We start from the raw sequence: 17,662 nt of genomic DNA, 5'->3' as shown, positions 1-17,662 counted from the left end.
TAAGACTGCTAGAACCCTCAGTGAGTTTCTTTCTGCTGAATTTGAAAGGTGGGCTCACAGCCAAATTTAACTGGTGCTACCGACAGGTCAGCTAACATCTACATCTTCATAAAAGAAACTGAGAGGGAGAGAGAGAGAGAGCGTGCCAGAGAGACAGGAAGAGCCGCGTGAAGGAGTGCTGGAGAAGAAAGATAATATTTTCTTCAGAAAGCAGAAAGTAGCATCCTCCCCCTTGTCAGTGGCTGCTGGTTCTGAAAGAGACGGAAAGAAAAGGGAATGTTTCTGTAGGATGTTATGGCTAGGAGACTTCCAATTCCCTGGCTTCTATCAGTAATGATACCGTGCACCGAAGGCAAGAGAATAGCGATATGTGGGGATAAAGAGGAGGGAAAACAAGGTTAATGAGAGTTTATTTCGGTTTTTGTTTTTCGCGCATATGAGGGCTGCAGTTGGGGAGAGGGGATGAAAAGAGGGGGTTTATGATTTGCATGCCTGAGACCTGATCAGAAATGACTGCATCCCCCTCAGTGTGTCTACCCACAAATGTGTTCTTTATCCAGCAGGTGGAAAAGAATGCTTTTGCACATATGGATTGTAGTTGTGGTTGCACTCCCCCCTCCCCATCGAAGGTTTATTTAAGCATAATTATTGTGCAAACATCTGTGGAATAAGCAACTTTTATGTGAATTGGAAACAGGATTCCTGCATAATGGCTTGCATATACATTGCAAAAGGGGGGAACTGCAAAAGTGTCTTTTTGCAGGGAAAGGAGAAAAGTGGTGGGCCAAAGAGGGATATCTTTCCCCCTTTTTTCTTCTGTAATGTTTTGCCATATAAATATTTTTGTGTTTTTATTTCAGCTAGTTGAGGGGTTTTGAATATATGTTTACTATGGTTAAAAAGGCAGGTGTCTAAAGCAAGCAGGAGGAGGAATAGATGGGTGAGTTAAGCGTGCTGTTATTGGGTGGTAGCTGTACCCTAGCGGGGTGCAGTGAGCTGCAAGCTTTTAGAGAATGTACTGAGGGAAACAGTTCAGTCTGTTGTTCTGTATATATGATAGTTATTCTGTGAGTGAAGTGCTGAAGGAAGAAGTCTGTGTTTTTGACTTTGTGGCAACTTAGGATGATCCCCTAAGGGGAAAGATAAATCTTTGTGACTGAGTCCTTTTATAAATGTTTAAAGATCTGTACCTATCTTGAAACTATCACACATGAACTATTCTGAAACCAATACGCTTATGGATTACTCTGTAACCATTACGCATATGAACATATAAATAAATCCTGTTGCAAGTTAAGTGAAATGTCTATTTCATCTAGTTTAAAGGATCTCTTTTAATCTCACAGCCACCCCCTCGTACTGGCTGTTCTATCATACTACCATCTATAACAAAGCCTTCCTATAGTAGAAGTCGAAACAATTAAGGCGAGATATCTTTGGTAGCAGCAAAAATCTAATGGAACACTAAGGAAGGCAGGGAGGCAGAACAATACAGGTCTCATAAAAGGGGCGGTATGCCACACCTTCCGTCCCAGCTGTGCATCCTGCCTCAATGGATCTCTCTGCTGCAACCTCTCTGCTTTATCCACGAAGTGCCAGACTTGAGTAGAGGAACAGAAGGATGGTCTATGACACTACCTCCAGAGACATCCTCCCCTCTCAATCTGGAAGTTCCTTGCTCAAAGAGAGGGCCTGTGATGGGTCTCTCCAAACTAGTTGCCAAGAGAGCCATCAGTTGCAGCTTCTCTGCCCCCAGATGACAATGGCTTCTGTTAAACCTAACAAACACAGTTGGCTGAGGTGTCCCACCTCTGCATTTCTTACTGCTTCCAATATTTGGTCTCTGCTCCTCCCAGGGATGAAGCCTGCCCCTTTTTAAAATACAAAAACATATTTTCGTTTGTCTTCCTTCCACCCTCTGTTTTTGCATCCAGTGTGTTGGCATGCAATACAGCCACTTTACTAATCTGGAGGAGTGATACATGAACCTCCAAAAATGGAGATCATGGCTTGGGGAAGGAGGAGTCAACAGAGAGGTTGGAATTGGCCTGGCTCAGCTACTTGCCAGACATTGAAATTAGAGTACAGTGGCCCCTTCTTTGCCTGACTTTAGTGTAATTGGGCTATCCTTGTTTGCAACATATCTGCAGTTTTGTCAGCATATTTTATATTCATTAAACATTTCATTTATATTCATTATATTCATTAGTGATTAGGAGCAACAGGACTGTGGAGAACCGGGTTTGATTCCCCACTCCTCCACTTGACGCCAGATCAGTGACCTTTGGTCACTCACAGCTCTCTCAAAGCTCTCTCAGCCATACCCACTTCACAGGGTGATTGTTGTGGGGATAATAACAACATACTCTGTAAACTGCTCTGTGTGGGAGTTAAGGTGTCCTGAAGAGTGGTGTATACATTATCGTTGTCGTCGTCGTCGTCATCATCATCATCATCATCATTATTATTATTAAAGTAGTCCATCTGCTCCAGCATCATGTTTCACAAAGTGGTCAACCAATAGTCCTGGAGGGCCAAACAAACAGGGCATAGAGACAAAGGCCTTTCCTTTTGCCGCCTCCTAGCACAGGGATTCAGAAGTTTGCTTCCTCTGTAGACGAAGACTCCTGTCAGTCGATGGCTAGTAGCCGTTGATGGACCTTTCTTCCAGGAATCTGTCTAACCACCATTTAAAGTCATCTGTGCCCGTGGCCATTACTGTGTCTACTAGCAGTGAATTCTACATTTTTACTTGTTGAGTAAAGAAGTATTTTCTTTTGTCCATCTTGAACCTATTTCCCAATAACTTTGTTGGGTGCCCCCAAGTTCTAGTATTATGAGAAAGGAAGAAGACCCTCTCTGTCCACTTTCTCTACCCCGTGCATAATTTCACAGACCTCTGTAATGTCTTCTCTTAGCCATCTTGATGCCTTGATGAACGGGGGATAACAGCTCCCCTTCAGACACTACTGTGGCAAATCGGGGCCTTTCCTCCCACGGGTAGACCCCGCTCTGCCTACCCCTCCCTTTTAGCCTCTGGCCAGGCACCTGGAGGGGCTGTCTCCCTTCCCTGTCTCCAGATATTCGCTGCCACCACTGTCCCTGTATGGGGTCCTGGTTAGACGGGGCAGCCTCCTAACCGCCCCCCCCCCCCGCTAGTGGGCCCAAGCGGTTGAGGGACTATGTGGAACAGAAGATCTTTCTTCCTTCATAAATTCCAAAAATCATTTATTTAACTTCTAACTATACACAGGCAAATATACAGTGAACGGGAGGAATAATACAACATAAAAAGAAACCCCTACTCTCTTTCCCTCTGCTTCTCTATACTCATGCCCTAATTAAATGTTGTGTAGGGCAGGCCCCAATCCTTTGATGCCTGGGGTTACATTAGATCTACCTCTCCCCTCAGAGCCGTCTCTCCCTCAACTCTCTAGCCACCAGCTGTCAACTTCCAACTCCCACTGACTCGCTCTCCCTCCAATCACATTCCACTCCAGAACTGGCTCCTCCCCTCTGCAGCCCATAGAAAGGTAACCCCACCAACAGAATGGCGTTTCTCCACAACCACCACTGCCATCATGTCATTGTTAACCTTACGCTGTGCCCTTTCAGCGCAGGCAGGATTCGTTGTGCTTCTCCATGCTCTGGTCTAAACAGCATCTGATCATACAATAGTGATGGGTGACAACTGCCTAACATCTTTCAGGCCCTTGAGGCAAAGGGCCAGCCTGTGATTTTGCTTAAGCCGTTAACTCCCAAGGTAGATAACAAGGATATGTGGGTACAGACCAGATCGAAGGCGCTCTTGGAGGGAGGGCATAAGATTGGTCCCCCACATTCCCCTCTGGCCATGCCATTCATGACTCCAAACTGAGGCCCAGTGCTGAAACTAAGCACCCTCCTTACAGCCCCAAATATAAACGAAAGGAACTGGAGGTCCCTTCCAACCTTATGATTCTATGATTTTAACTCTCTGCAAATTAAGGCCCTAGTTGCAGTCTCTACCCATCTCATACCTGTAAAATAATCATATGTCAGAAGTAGGCACTTGGTTCCAAAATACGTGCTCCAGAATGCTACCTAGCTACCCTCTGAATCTCCTGCCGCATGCTACTGTAAAGGCAGCCCCAATATGGGAGGAATATATTCCAACTTGTGGGTAGGCAGGGCATTCCTGAACAAAGCAGCTTTAATAATTGCCAAGTCAGTGGAGTAGTATTTTCAGTTCATGCAAGGCCCTTCCATTGGATGAAGTCAGGCATTACTTGCCCAGCTCATCTGGACTGTGAGACAATGAGATTGTCTGTCCTCTGATCATGCTGTGAAAAATGCAATTGAAATAAGGCTTGATCGAGACTCAAACTAACATCCCAGGGCTGTACCTGCCCATTTCCTCTTGACTTAACCAAAACTTCAGTGATCCCGAATGCCTGGAAAAAACACGACGAAAGCTGCTGACCTAAATAAGCAAACCTTCCATGTGGAATGACAGATACGTTGAAAACAACTTAATTATGCCTGGTGTAAATGATCGCCTCTTATCTTGCAAGCACAGAGGGTCCCAAAACCAACCCTCTAACATCTGCCAAACCTATCCATAATGTGAGCATTTGCCTCTGAACCAGGCAGGGCTGACACGCCCTCCACAGCCTCTTCATGGGGTCTTTGCCAGGCCTCAGACTAGAGAGAAAGGAGCCAGCAGCACCCTAGGTCTTCCTCTTCTACTGCTCTCCTCTGAAGCCAGTAGGTTGGAAGGACTAGCATCTCCTCCAAGGCCTGAGTACCTGGCCTTTATGAGGCAGACTCCTTGGGGTCTGCCCCCTTCCTCTTCCTCCCTGAGGGTTGCCACCATCCTAGGTTGACTCCAGCCCTACCTGCGGCCTCCATTAAATGGCTGCCTGCCTCTCCCCCAGCCAGATGACGCAATCACATTGGCTGAGGGCCATTCCACTCACCAGCTGTTTCTCCTTGCCGTGTCCTTCTGTGTTGGTGTGCCATCAGCCTCTTGGGCAGGCCTGACTTTGAGAGACCTGACAGACGGAGGGTGATTTACTCTGCTGGGTCAGCTGGTAGAGCTGGGGCCAAATTCTGGTATATGCAGGTTGTTGCTGTAATTGGCCATCTGACCTTCACTTCTGGCAAATACAGGGGTGCGGGGGCCACCCCCAGATACATAATATTTTGGAAACCCTGTAATTTGGCATAGAAAGCCAGCACTGCTAAATGGCCAGCAGTGGCCTTTATAGCCAGCCCTTTCCCCTCAGACATGCCATGTATTCCATGAAACGGGCCTTGGAAGTTGACAACTCATCTAGTAACCCTAGCTGCCATCTAAATGGCTGAAATTCTCTAAGATTCCTGGTGTAGAAGGCTCTTCTGATAGGTGCCTGGATTGCAATGATGCAAAGATCCAAAGTACTAACAGGAGTGGCTACCCATCGGATTCTGGGTATAATTCAAAGTGTTGGTTCTTACCATTAAGGCCCTTCAAAGCCCCACTTCCCTGAACCAGGAAAATTAGGGGTGAGACAAGCATGGACCCCTGCCAAACTATAGAGCCTGGCACCAGGCCAAGATTCAAAGCAGCCACGTACTCCACTCCAGTTGGCTCCACGGGTGGTGGGTATCAACGTAAATCCACCACTGGTGCAAGCCACAGAGCCTGAAGTCCCTGGTTGGGTACGATTCACTCCATCCCAAACTCCCAAGTTGACACTTTTCCTCTGAGTCAACCCAGCTTGAGACACGGGGAAGGATGTTTGACAGCTCAGTTGCAAAGCTGCAGAAAAGCACTGGGACAAGAGTAGGGCTGCCAGCTCCAGGTTGGGAAATTCTTGGAGATTTTATGGATGGAGCCTGGAGAGGGTGGAGTTTGTGGAGGGGAGGAAACTCAGCAAAGTATATTTCCATGGAATCCATCCTCCAAGGCAGCCATTTTCTCCAGGGGAACTCATCTCTGTGGCCTGGAGATCAGTTCTAATTCTAGGAGATCTCCAGCCACCACCTGGAGCCTGAGAATCCTAGACAACAGGCTTACATGCCGCCAAGCCAAGCCAGCTTCTCTGTCACCTTCCAGCTCAGAAGAGCAAGAGAGGAGCAAGCTTGCATAGCCTGCTTGTCCTTCTCCCTGATTGGCTGGGGAGCCAGGACTTGTGGCCTGCCCACCAGAGATCTTAGCATTTTTCATGGTGGGGAAAGGCCACAATGGATGGGACCTGGGCCTCCTTTCACAGGCTGACCGCATCAGTTGGAAGTGTTGTCCATGCAAACTAGAGATGGGCACGAAACAGCAATATGAACAAAAAAAGGCCACGAACAGCCCAATCTGCTGTTTGTGAGGCCCCATTCCCCACAAACATGTCTTCGTTCCAAGCCCTGTTCATGGCATTCGCCAGCCGTTGGTAAAGCCAGACAGTCTGGCACTTTCAATCAGTTCCCTTGGCAACGTAGGCAGGGACTGTCTGAATGCTGTCTGAACTCCTTCTCTTGCCCTGGAACCCCAATCTAAGCCCAACTTACCTTGATAGGTCTCCCTTCCTAGCGTGGAGCTCCCATTTTGTTACATGGGAGCAAAGAGCAGGGGGGGAGGGGGGCCCTCTGTAGCCATGGGAATACCAATCTCATCCCTCCAAACCCTGTTAGGCAGTTCTGACTGCCAACCACAGACCTCCTGTATTTCTCTATGGGACCTCTGGTTATAAAAGGCACTGCGCTCCCAGCTCTGGCTTTCAGTTTTAGCAGACAGTGGAGTGGGAGAGAGCTGGTGCTGGCATTTGAGAGAGAGGGGGAGAATGCATTGGAGCTTGAATTTTTTCTGTGTGTGGTGGGGTGGGGCTCTACTCCCTCAGGTTCCAGGGCTGCTGCCAGGCTCTGGGGCCAAGCCATTCTTTATTATTATTACCTTTCCTGCTGCCTGCTCCGGTCAGGTTTCTTGACCAAACTTGGATGATGACTGGAGGAGAGCCTTCTGAGCACTCCCTGCGGATATGGGCTCTCTAAGTCCCAAGGGGGCCATTCTGGCCCCAGCGAACATCTAACCACAAACATGTTCGTGAACAGGTCATGTTCATTGATGTTCGTGAATCACTGTTTGTGGATGGCAACGAACAACAAACATCGTGTTTGTTTTTTCCCCTGTTCGTGCCCATCTCTAATGCAAACTAACATTTTTGGCACTGAGCAACCCTACTGAGCTAGGGAGGGAATGGAAAAGACATTTTCAAGGCCAGAGGCTTCCTTGGTGTTTTGGATAACCTTGGTTAAATTAGTTCACTGTGTGCCTCGGTTCCTCATTTTAAGAGATGTGAGTGCCACTCCTGTGCTTTCAGATCTGTTGATAAGAACAAACAGAAAATCTAAGCTAGTGGCAAAGTGGTACTGGAAGGCTCCTGAACTGTGTGCCTTCTGTTAATGCTTTGGTAGGTTACAAGGTTTGCAAGACCTGAGCAAGGCAGTCAATGATAGGATGTTTGGGAGGTCATTCATTCATAGGGTCACCATAAGACAGAAGCAACTTGATGGCACAGAACACACAGAGATTGTGCATTGCCAGTTTATTACATTACATTGGCTACATTGGTAGCCTGCCTTTCTTCCAAGGAGTTCCGAGAGGGTTAGGGTCATTATCACAGTAATCGGGGCTGGCTCAAGCAACCGTGGTCCTCTAGTAAGTTTCATAGCCATGCAACGAATTCAGCGTAGGTTTCCCAATCTCATTCGTTTCCTCAAGGGTTTAGCAGACTGAAACAATTGTGTATAGTTGTATTCTCATCATACAAAATAACGTGAGGCAGCTTGTTACACCACCCAAGCAAACAGACAAAATGTGATCATCCAAAGAGAGTGGTAAGCTGCAGTACTGCAGTTCAAGCTCTGCTCACGACCTGAGTTCGATCCTGGCAGAAGCCGGGTTCACATAGCCAGCTCAAGGTTGACTCAGCCTTCCATCCTTCCGAGGTGGGTAAAATGAGTACTCAGTTTCCTGGGGGTAAAGTGTAGATGACTGGGGAAGGCAATGGCAAACCACCCCGTAACAAAAGTCTTCCAAGAAAACGTGATGCGATGTCCCCCCATGGGTCAGTAATGACTTGGTGCTTGCACAGCGGACTACCTTTACCTTTGTTTTTAAAATAACAACAACAAGCCATCGGATCCTATATACTCAATATCCAGCTCAGTATCCTACACAGGCCAGCTAAATGAGGGCCTTGCTCTGCAGAATTGGGCCAAAGCCTTTGTTGCTTCTTCCGGCAGACAGTCCTTGCTGTCAAAAAGCAAACCCAGCTCTTGCCCAAACAAACGGTTCTCAGAGAGATCTCTGGTAAGAGGAGACTCTGAGAAGAATTAGCGCTTTCAAATTAGTCCTGTTCTTACCTCCACACATGACCAAAGTACACACGATGGGATGAGGTGTGGTTATTGTGTGTGTGGAGGAAGTGTGTAGTTATTGCATGAAAATGTGCGTGGTGGTTCAGGTGAGCGGAACCTTCCCCTGCCTTATATTGCTGTACTCTCGCATTTCAAGCACTTTTCCTTCCAATATGCCTCACCTTCCCTAACTTTTAATGTAAAAATTAGAACCCTCTTTCCTGCTCACTTTATTTGTGAATGAGGCACACACTTAAATAAACAGATATGACCTGTTTCCCCAAAGTTTGAGATCCCAGGTGCCCTCCATTGGTGGGCAACCTCCTGGCAGTTTGCCCGCTGGTCACTGGCAGCCAGCGGGAGGTTGCAGGCTACCACTGTCAGGCACCCCAGGCTCAAGCGCAGTGTGCACGTGTCCACCTGGTGTGACAACATCGCTTCTAAAAGCGATGCCATTGTACCAGCTGCAGGAGTGCTCCTGTGCTTCACTCGGGGCTGATTTTGGCCCCAAACAGGCTAATTCTCAAAGAAACGGCCCTACACGGAGTGCAGGAGCGGCAGCCAGCGTGATGAGATCACTTCTGGAAGTGATGTCATTGTGTGGGGTCTGGGATCGCACATGTGTGAGGGAGAAAAGTAAAGTGATTGATGGCTCCCCCTCCCACTGGTGAGCCCAGGAGATCTGGCAACCCTACCCAGAGCCCCCCTCGACAGGGACCACCTCCAAATGTCAAGGAATTCTTCAGTCCTGAGTTAGCAACTCTAATGTGAAGGGAGTGAAAGTTATGTGCGTTCATGTCTGTATGACCGTAACTCTTAAATTAGATACAAGGAGGGAAAGGTGTTCTTTTGGCCAGTGGGTAAGGGCCAGTTCACGTGGGACACAGATGTGTCCTTAATGTCTCACGCCAGAGGCCCCCCTTCAACAGGTGGTGTGGTCTGTGAGATGTTGGTAGTGCTACAGATCACTGAGCCGTGTTCATAGAAGCTGATCTGTGATGTTGTACAAGTTCATACCAGTGGGACACTTGTGTGAGGCTTTGAGCCTGCAGATCATTGTTCACATATCTCATAGGAATTGGCCTCATGATTGGGCCTGTTTAGTTTTCCTTCTGAAGATTCATGTTCACGTCGCTACTTTTTTGAAGTTCTGTGTCTGACAAAAATATATAATTCCACCCACCCCCTCAGAACTCCCTCTCTTTTAGTTCCTCCATGCCTCTCCATCTGGAATCCTCAACCCCTAATCCTGTTAGTATTGGGGGGCGGGTGAGTGCGACATAATCCGGAACAAGATCGAAATAGTCTGTGGAGACCGGCGGAAGCTCACACACACGTTGAGACATCCCTCCCAGCCGCTCCAGAAAGTGCAAATTCTTTCTCTTTAACATTCCAAGGAACTCTTGACGACAAAACCAGCCCTAAAAATAAATAAGGGTGAAGGGTCTTTGGGATCATAAGCTGCCCCCCCCCCCCCGCCGCCGCCGCTCTCTTTTGCTCTCGCTGCTCCTGGCAGGGTTCCCACACTCACTGGAACGAACGCAGCTTTTAAAAAAAAAATCCGTGAGCTGATAAGGGAACATTTTAACATGAAGAGCGACATAAGTTTGATTTACAGTGGAAGGGGGCCAGGGTGAGGGAGGGGAGAAGGAGAGGATTAACCCACACCTTCCACCCATGTCATTCTCTTTACTCCTTTGGTGTCTTAAAGCAAATTAATTACATAGGTCAGATTTCATTGATTACCGATACACTCTGCACGTAGTCCTGCCGACTGCTGGCCTAAGAAGGAAGCAAATGCTGTCTGTGCGAGGTAGGGGTGGAATGTGCGTACTGACAGGCAGTGTGGTGTCGCGATTACAGTATTGGAATAGGACTGGGAAGACATGGGTGCAGATCCTCCCCCCCCCCCAAGCTGGTGAGTTGCAGTGAACAATAGCTTTCCCCCAGCTGCTTCTGATGCCAAATAATGAAACAACTGCGATTAGGTAGAAGCACTTTCTAATTCTGTTCTTCTACTTAACACCCCTCCCATTTGTGTAGCCTTTCACTCTGTGTTTACATTCTCCATCTAGAGCATCTAGGCAATATTGCTTCCTCTCTTTTCAAAGCTCAGCCCTGCTTCTTGCAATGAGCCTTTGCAGCCAATGCCTCCACACCATTCCTGTGATCGCAACATGTGTCTGAGGGTGAAAGTTTGGAAGGGCGAGTCACTCCTGCATTTCTCCAGTGCTCCCTAAATTGGCACACTCCACTGTTGGTCCACCAAGCTGAACACAGCACAAAACTATGTATGGAGGCCCACCTAGGACTCGATGTACCTCTAGGGTTGCCAACACCTGGAAACCTGGGGGAGGAACCTGGAGGTGGTGGGGTGTGGGGTTTGGGGAGTGGAGGGATCTTAGTGGGCTGTAATGCCATAGAGTCCACCCTCCAAAGCAGCCGTGTTCGCCAGAGGAATTGATCTCTGTGGTCTGGAAATCTGTTGTAATTCTGGAAGATCTCCAGGTCCTGCCTGGAGGTTGGCAAGCATATATTTTCCTGTCTGGTGCTAAAGAAACCTGGGGATTATCAAGGCCTGAGTAGGATGCAATACAAGAGTGATGGTCTGCATTTGTCCTTCTTCATCAGGGGCTACTTTCAGTTCTATTCATCTTCCTTCTCTTCTCCCAAAGCCAAAGTTGTATGTGCCTTGTCTACCAAGCGATGCAAAATTGGGGCAGAGTGTTTTCGTTCTCGCCTCCCCTTCCACTGGTGTGTGCTGCGGTTCTGATGCAAAATAGCTTCCCGTTGGTTAAGCAGCTAACACGGGATATATGATAGCTGAGGGGAAAGATCTCAATTCTGAGTTAAGAGAGTGAAGTTCAAAAGTTCTGTGCTTGTGTGATCGCCTGCTTTCTAGAAGCAGTGGCCCTCACACATTTCCTTTAATAACAGAGCCTGTTGGTGCTGTTTGTGCCTGGAGAAGCTGTCTGTCTGCATTTCGTTCCAATAAACACTTTGGGGGCATGCAGTGTGCTCTCAGCAGTAGATCACGTGCAGAGATCCCAAGAGTGAGAGATGGAGCTTTGTGTTTTCCAAACGTGCCTTGGGTCTTGCAGCTCGCCTAAAGAAACTCGAAAATGTCCTGTTGTTCTGAATGCATTGAACACCAAGCTTGGGAAGAGCAACTCTGGACTCTGGAAACTTGGGCGGCCATCATTCCAAATTAGGAGCTGTTTGTTTTTTTGAAAAAAAATGTTTTCTCCCTTCAACGAGACTGCTTTCTCTAGGCAGAGAAAGATGATAGGCGAGTGTATGCTTTATTAATGATTAAAGATCATTTTGACTGTAGATGGTTCTCGCCATGTTACAGTCTGGGTGCAAGGGTACAGCTATGCATTACAAAGGCCTTGTATTTGTCGAGGAACAAACAAGGTATTTGTATCCCCTGAGCAACGGGCATCTCGTGCCCCCTATGTGTAGGTTTGCCAGCCTCCAAGTGATGGCTAAAGATCTCCCGGAATTAAAACTGATGTCCAGGTGACAGAGATCAGTTCCCCTGGAGAAAATGGCTGTTTTGGAGGGTGGACTCTATGGCATTCTACCCTGCTGAGGTTCCTCTCCTCCCCCAAACCCTGCCCTCTCTAGGCTCCACCTCCAAAATCTCCAGGTATTTCCCAACCTGGACTTGGCAACCCTACTTAGAGCCAAGCTACAAGTGATGAATGACACTTGAACGGCAAGTGAACAGACTCGCGTGTATTCCTCCCTGTTCACTTGCGCTCCACTACATGATCAAGTGGAGCACACGTGAACAGGGAAGAATACACGCGAGTCTGTTCACTTGCCATTCAAGTGTCATTCGTCACTTGTAGCTTGGCCCGTAGATACTCACTGGTTCTTTTATGTTTGGGATTGCAGCAGGCAGGAAGAAGCAGCTCGAGTGTCCCCACCCCACCATTTTCACTCTTGCAAACTGCCCCATGGAACCATTACTGGCTCTGTTGTGAAGCATGTAGTAGCTATCAGGGCTCTTTTTCTGGGAAAAGAGGTGGTGGAACTCAGAGGGTTGCCCTCGGAGAAAATGGTCATATGGCTGGTGGCACCGCCCCCTAATCTCCAGACGGAGGGGAGTTGAGATCGCCGTCTGTGCTGCCAAGCGGCACGGAGGGCAATCTCAACTCCCCTCTGTCTGGAGATCAGGGGGCGGGGCCACCAGCCATGTGACCATTTTCAAGAGGTTCCGGAACTCTGTTCCACCGTGTTCCAGCTGATAAAAAGCCCTGGTAGCTATTAAGTAACTTCTTTTTACAGTGGGACGAATAGCAGTTCCATGTGGCTTGAGAACATGAAAGGGGAGTGTGGGAGGTCCTTGCCGATTGATCTCCTGACCTAGTTGACTGTTCTCCATTCCCACCCTCTGCAGGTGGTGTGGACTTGGGGTGAGGGCCAGCAGAACCTGGGAGAGATGTTGTGGAAGTTGTAATCTCATCTTGTGCTGTGCAGGGAGGTTTAAATTAGAGGGCAGAATTCCTGATTGCATCCTGACTCTCAATATGCCCATAGCTATACGATATGGCAATATTTTGTTTTATCAGTCCCACCTTTTGGCACAAATGTATATAGGAACACCACAAAATATTATAAAATGGCAATGCTAACAACACTCTAATTTTTAACAGCGTCATTGATGCCCGTGCTGTGTGCTGCTGTTTTCTTCCTAGTGATTTTTCCTGTCACAAGAGCTCCACAAGCACTCCTGGGCCTAGCCCATCCCTTGCATCTCTCTCGTCTGTCAAAATTCTCATCTGGCTCTAGCCTTAGGTGGCAGCCAGATGGCTGATTTCTCTCAAAGTTGAATTTACACTTTAGTGCTAAACCAGAATTGGTGTCAGGAAAGTTAGAACAGGCTACTAACTAGTAGGGTGATCCAGGTGCAAAATATGACAGGACCTTGGACCTTTTAATATTTTTATGGAGGGAGGAATTTTTGTAGGCGAAGCTTGTCTTGTAGTTCCTTTTCTACACAACTACTAAGGGAAGGGGTAGGCTTGTCATCCATTGCATTGGGTCACCCTTTCAACTGGGTTGGGTTATGCTACAGTCACAGTTTTGGGCTGTGAAACCCATATTGATCCTCTTCCTCCTTAGTCTGAACTTCCAACAGTCCCCCCAGGGCCTTTTGTGGTATGCAGGATGGGTGAAAGCAGCCCCGTGCCTGGAAGCATCCATAGTGGGGCAAGCTCTATGAACTCATTTTTATCTTGATTGAACCACGGGACCACTTTAGGAAATGTAATCAGAAGGAAGTCTTGGGGGTGTTTTGAGGCACTCGTTCACAGCCAACGCACCAATAAGAGGAGCAGCCAAGATTCTCAAGCTGAATAGAAGGTAGGAGATAATATTGTTACCATTTAGAGCCCTTGAAAGAAATACCACCAGTAATTTGGTTTGGAGGCTGTGCTCGGTGTCACTCTGTGCAGTAGCAGGGAGACTATTGTTGCTGGGGAAAGGGCAAAGCCGTGGCTCACAGTGCCTGCTCCCTGGCCTTTAAAATGACACCGTCTGCCTGGGAGAGCTCCTCCGCTTGATTTTTATTGCAAGTTACGCGTACCTAATTCCTTCAATTTCTGCAGGAAAAGTGCAGGCTATAAAGAAATCTTTCGGCCTTGCCCATCTGTTTGGAATTAGGCATACGATTAAGCACCTGGCAGAATCCCCCTGAATGTAATGAAGGAACGTAGCCTGAAGATGTGGCGCAGAGTTAAAGGTTGTTAGCACTTTTTCTCTTTGAAATAAGACACTTACCAGAGGTAACCCGAGGGCTGTTGTTTAGTCTTGCAGTAAGCAGACGGATTTAAGGAAGAAAAAGGTACAACTGTAAAACTTTTGCGTCCCGCTCTACCTTTCTCTTACAATGGTTAAGTGGGTTTCTGGAATTGTTGGCACTCCCCAATCACTTCGGATTAAGAATTAGCCCCCATAATTTTCACACTGGCTAAAAACAGAAGTAGTGCACCTCTAAGGAAACCAGACGGGGTAAGGAGTAATCACCATATGGAACAAATCAGAGGAGAAGGTGGCCGAAGGGGGGAAAGATGAATAAATTCCAGAGAAGGAAGGGAAGAAGCAGAAGTTGAAAAAGCAGCAGAGTGGGATTAGAAGAGAACAAAGCGAGGTCAAGCATGCGAGCCGGATGGGGTTTGTTCTTTGGTTTGTAGAGGACACGCTGCAGATCAGATTTGTGGGTTGACACCAAGTTCTTCAGTGTTGAAATATACACACATTCTCAGATACCAGCACTCATGAAGACCACTCACAGCAGGCTCTGATGTTTCCAACCCTCCAGCTGAGAAAAGGGTATTTGGTGACTTGCTGAGCAAAGGGAGAATAGGGGGAAGGGGGTCTGCTGGGATAAAGTAGGATATTAAAAACACATCAACCATGCTGTGTTTCTAAACGGTACCAGCGTGATCTATATTTTCTGGATTAGCATTTCTGTTCGGCTCTAAATCTACTCCAAATCCCCATTACCCACACAGATTTTCAGGCAAAGGCTTCCTTCCTACCCTATCACTTAACATCGCTGTCCTTAAGGTAGGAGTTTGCCACCATGTGCCACTTAGTCCAGCTGTGGCAATGTTGTTCATGCGGGGAGTCGCTGTCCTGAATTTTAGCACTGAATTCTTCTTTGTCTGCTAATGCAATCTCCATGCATCAACATGCTGGACTCCAAGAGAGATGCATTAATGACGAGTCCTCCCGGCAGGCCTGTGTATTTCAAGTAAAGTAATAATAAGTTCTTGAACTCCCTGAAGGGAGTTTGTAAAGAACATCTCCACTCCTGGGTCAAGTACATAGCCAGCTCAAGAGTGGAAGGTGTGCATTTTTCCTCCCTTTCCAAGAGTAATGATATCTTCTTATACCCCCTTCCACGATAACTGTTCTGCTTCGCCTCCGTGCGCGTCTGGCATCAATGGTGACAGCACTGCGCATCCTCAAGGGGGCTTTCGCATGTTTATGGGCAAAGTGGGACCAGCCCCTTGCCCAAAGGCCTGCAAAAGCTGCCTGCTATGGTCTCTCCATGCCTCTCTTCCCACGCTTCATGCAGGGGAATGGCTATCCCATACATTCTTGCCGGGTGTAAGTTCATATAGAGGACACTCTGCTTGTGATACATAGGCTCTGGCAAACTCCATCTGCCCCAAGATAACTGACGTTAATTGTTCCAAACCCAGGAAACATCTGTATGATCCCTGTAAGGCAGGCTCCTCTGGAATATTAGGGAAATGCTCTGGATCTTCAAACAGCGCCTCGTCCTGAATCCCAGGAGTCGTGGATTAAGCAGTTTAACTTCTGCTTTACGTTCAGCCCTGGACAGTTAGCGTTGAACCTAGATTCTGCATAGAAGAGAGAGTTGGGGAGGCTCAACGTGAACCAGAGGACCGGACAGAAATTTCTTTCTTCATTTGAAATACTTGTATCCTGGCTGTCCACAATGAGCCTAAAGTGGCTTAACAATAAAACTGGACACCGTCAATAGTACAGCCATCAGCATCCAGCGTAGCGGTCACGGTCAAAGAGTCATCACTGGACGCACAAATCTAAAAGGGGATCAAAATCCTCCGCTCAGCGCTTGTCTGCATAGGTGCATCTTTAGCTGCTGGCCCTAGGGCATACGGCCTTCCCACAGGAGGGGATGTCAGGTGCCAGAAGGTTTGCTTTCTCTCACATCCAGCAGAGGAAGGTCATGGGGGAGGACCTGCCACTACTATCTTAATATTGAGGCCAGGCAGCAGAGTAGGTAGGAGGTGTGTTCTTTGGTTCTTCTGCCACTCTGTTGAGCAAAGTTTGAATCCTTCCTCTAGCATAAGGAGGCTTTCGCCAAGCTTCATTGGCTCTTTTGGTGAAGGAAGGGCCACCTAAGTTAGAGGAAGACTCCCTCGGCTGGAAGAAGGCTCCCTGGAGGACGGTTAGATCCAGGCCAAAGTCTTCTGCACCCAGAATACTGTCTTTCTTTCTTGAACCTCTTTTTCTTTTTTTACTCTTGTTCCACCCTGTTACATCAAAGACAAAGACAGGAACAAAATTTGCTGACACTTTACCAAGCTATTAAAATAATGGAAGGAAGTAGGGGGGAAATGTAAGGTCCATATGGTAATTATTGATCATGGCCATCTGGAGAGACAGCAGTTTGTTTGAATAATACTGCAACATACGTTGCACCAAATGAAGGTCTTGTTTTTTAAAAAAATGTTTTATTTCTGGAGCATGTGTGTAAAGGAAGTGACTGGTTTGCTTCTCTTTAGAGAAATTGTTACTCATGTTGAGGAAACCGCAGCATTTCGGTGGAAGCAATAATCAAGTATTAACAAACTGATATGAATCCGCATCAGTGTGGTTTACAAAAAGGAATAAGCATTACTACACCCACGTTGTAAATATTGAAAGTGAAGTACAAATGCGTAAAGTCATTAGTTCAACCGATACTGCTAATTTTTGCTTGTATGCTCCATTTCAGGCAAATGAGATCTAGTTTTTTAGGAGAGTTTCGAACATTTTGCTCTCCTTGGAAATATGCCAAGCATATTTCCGACTTGTCTATCCAAAACCATAAGTTCTTTCTGTTTAATTGATTTGCCTGAGATTGTATTTCAATTGCTGTCATAACAGAAAAGGACTGAATGGAAGAACCATTGGTTGAACTTAGCTGTTGCCAAATTACAAGAAAAAGCTGACCCCGTGCTTTTAACAGCAGTCTGATTTGGGACCGGAGGACTCAACTGGTAAAGTTTTTGTGCTCCTTTTATGGAGAGCAACATCACTGGTTCATGTCTGTAGATGAAATTGCTGCTATAAAAACACAGAAGGAATGTCTAACCTAGCTTACTCTCTTCTTTTTCATTACGTGTTACCACGAGGACAGGTGCCTTTTGTCCCTAAGTTCCTCTTTCTCTTTTTATCTATTTCCTGTTTTAATTAGGAAAGAATAAAACTGTATTTTGGCTTTTCCCCCATCTAGGTATTCCAGGCAAACACTGATGCTTCAGAAGTGGTTCTAAACAAAATCCATGCTCCAGTCTTGACTCGGTTTGTACGTATTCGGCCCCAACTGTGGCACAGTGGAATAGCCCTCCGATTGGAGCTTTATGGCTGCCGCATCACAGGTGACTGTTTTTAGTTGCTTCGTCTTTATTGGTTGAGATTTTCCTGTATCTAACACAGAGTCAGTCCTGGAGTCTGCTTGTAAACACAAAACTTCACGCCAGCTGCAGCCCCTGTCACAGCTGAAACACCTTCCAGGGCAGAT

At 47.1% G+C, this 17,662-nt stretch overlaps 1 protein-coding gene across 3 annotated transcripts in view; it reads left to right on the top strand.

Annotated features, from left to right (window-relative positions):
* Positions 1-17,662, top strand: part of NRP2 (neuropilin 2) — a 254,599-nt gene that overhangs the window by 114,065 nt on the left and 122,872 nt on the right. For all 3 annotated transcript variants that reach the window (XM_054970181.1, XM_054970184.1, XM_054970183.1), the window contains exon 8: positions 17,375-17,519. In XM_054970181.1, the coding sequence (XP_054826156.1) occupies positions 17,375-17,519 (145 nt within the window). The remainder of the gene's footprint in view (positions 1-17,374; positions 17,520-17,662) is intronic.

This window comes from Eublepharis macularius, chromosome 2 (assembly GCF_028583425.1).
Source record: "Eublepharis macularius isolate TG4126 chromosome 2, MPM_Emac_v1.0, whole genome shotgun sequence".
Taxonomy (NCBI): Eukaryota; Metazoa; Chordata; class Lepidosauria; order Squamata; family Eublepharidae; genus Eublepharis; species Eublepharis macularius.
This window is presented reverse-complemented; position numbering and strand designations above follow the sequence as displayed.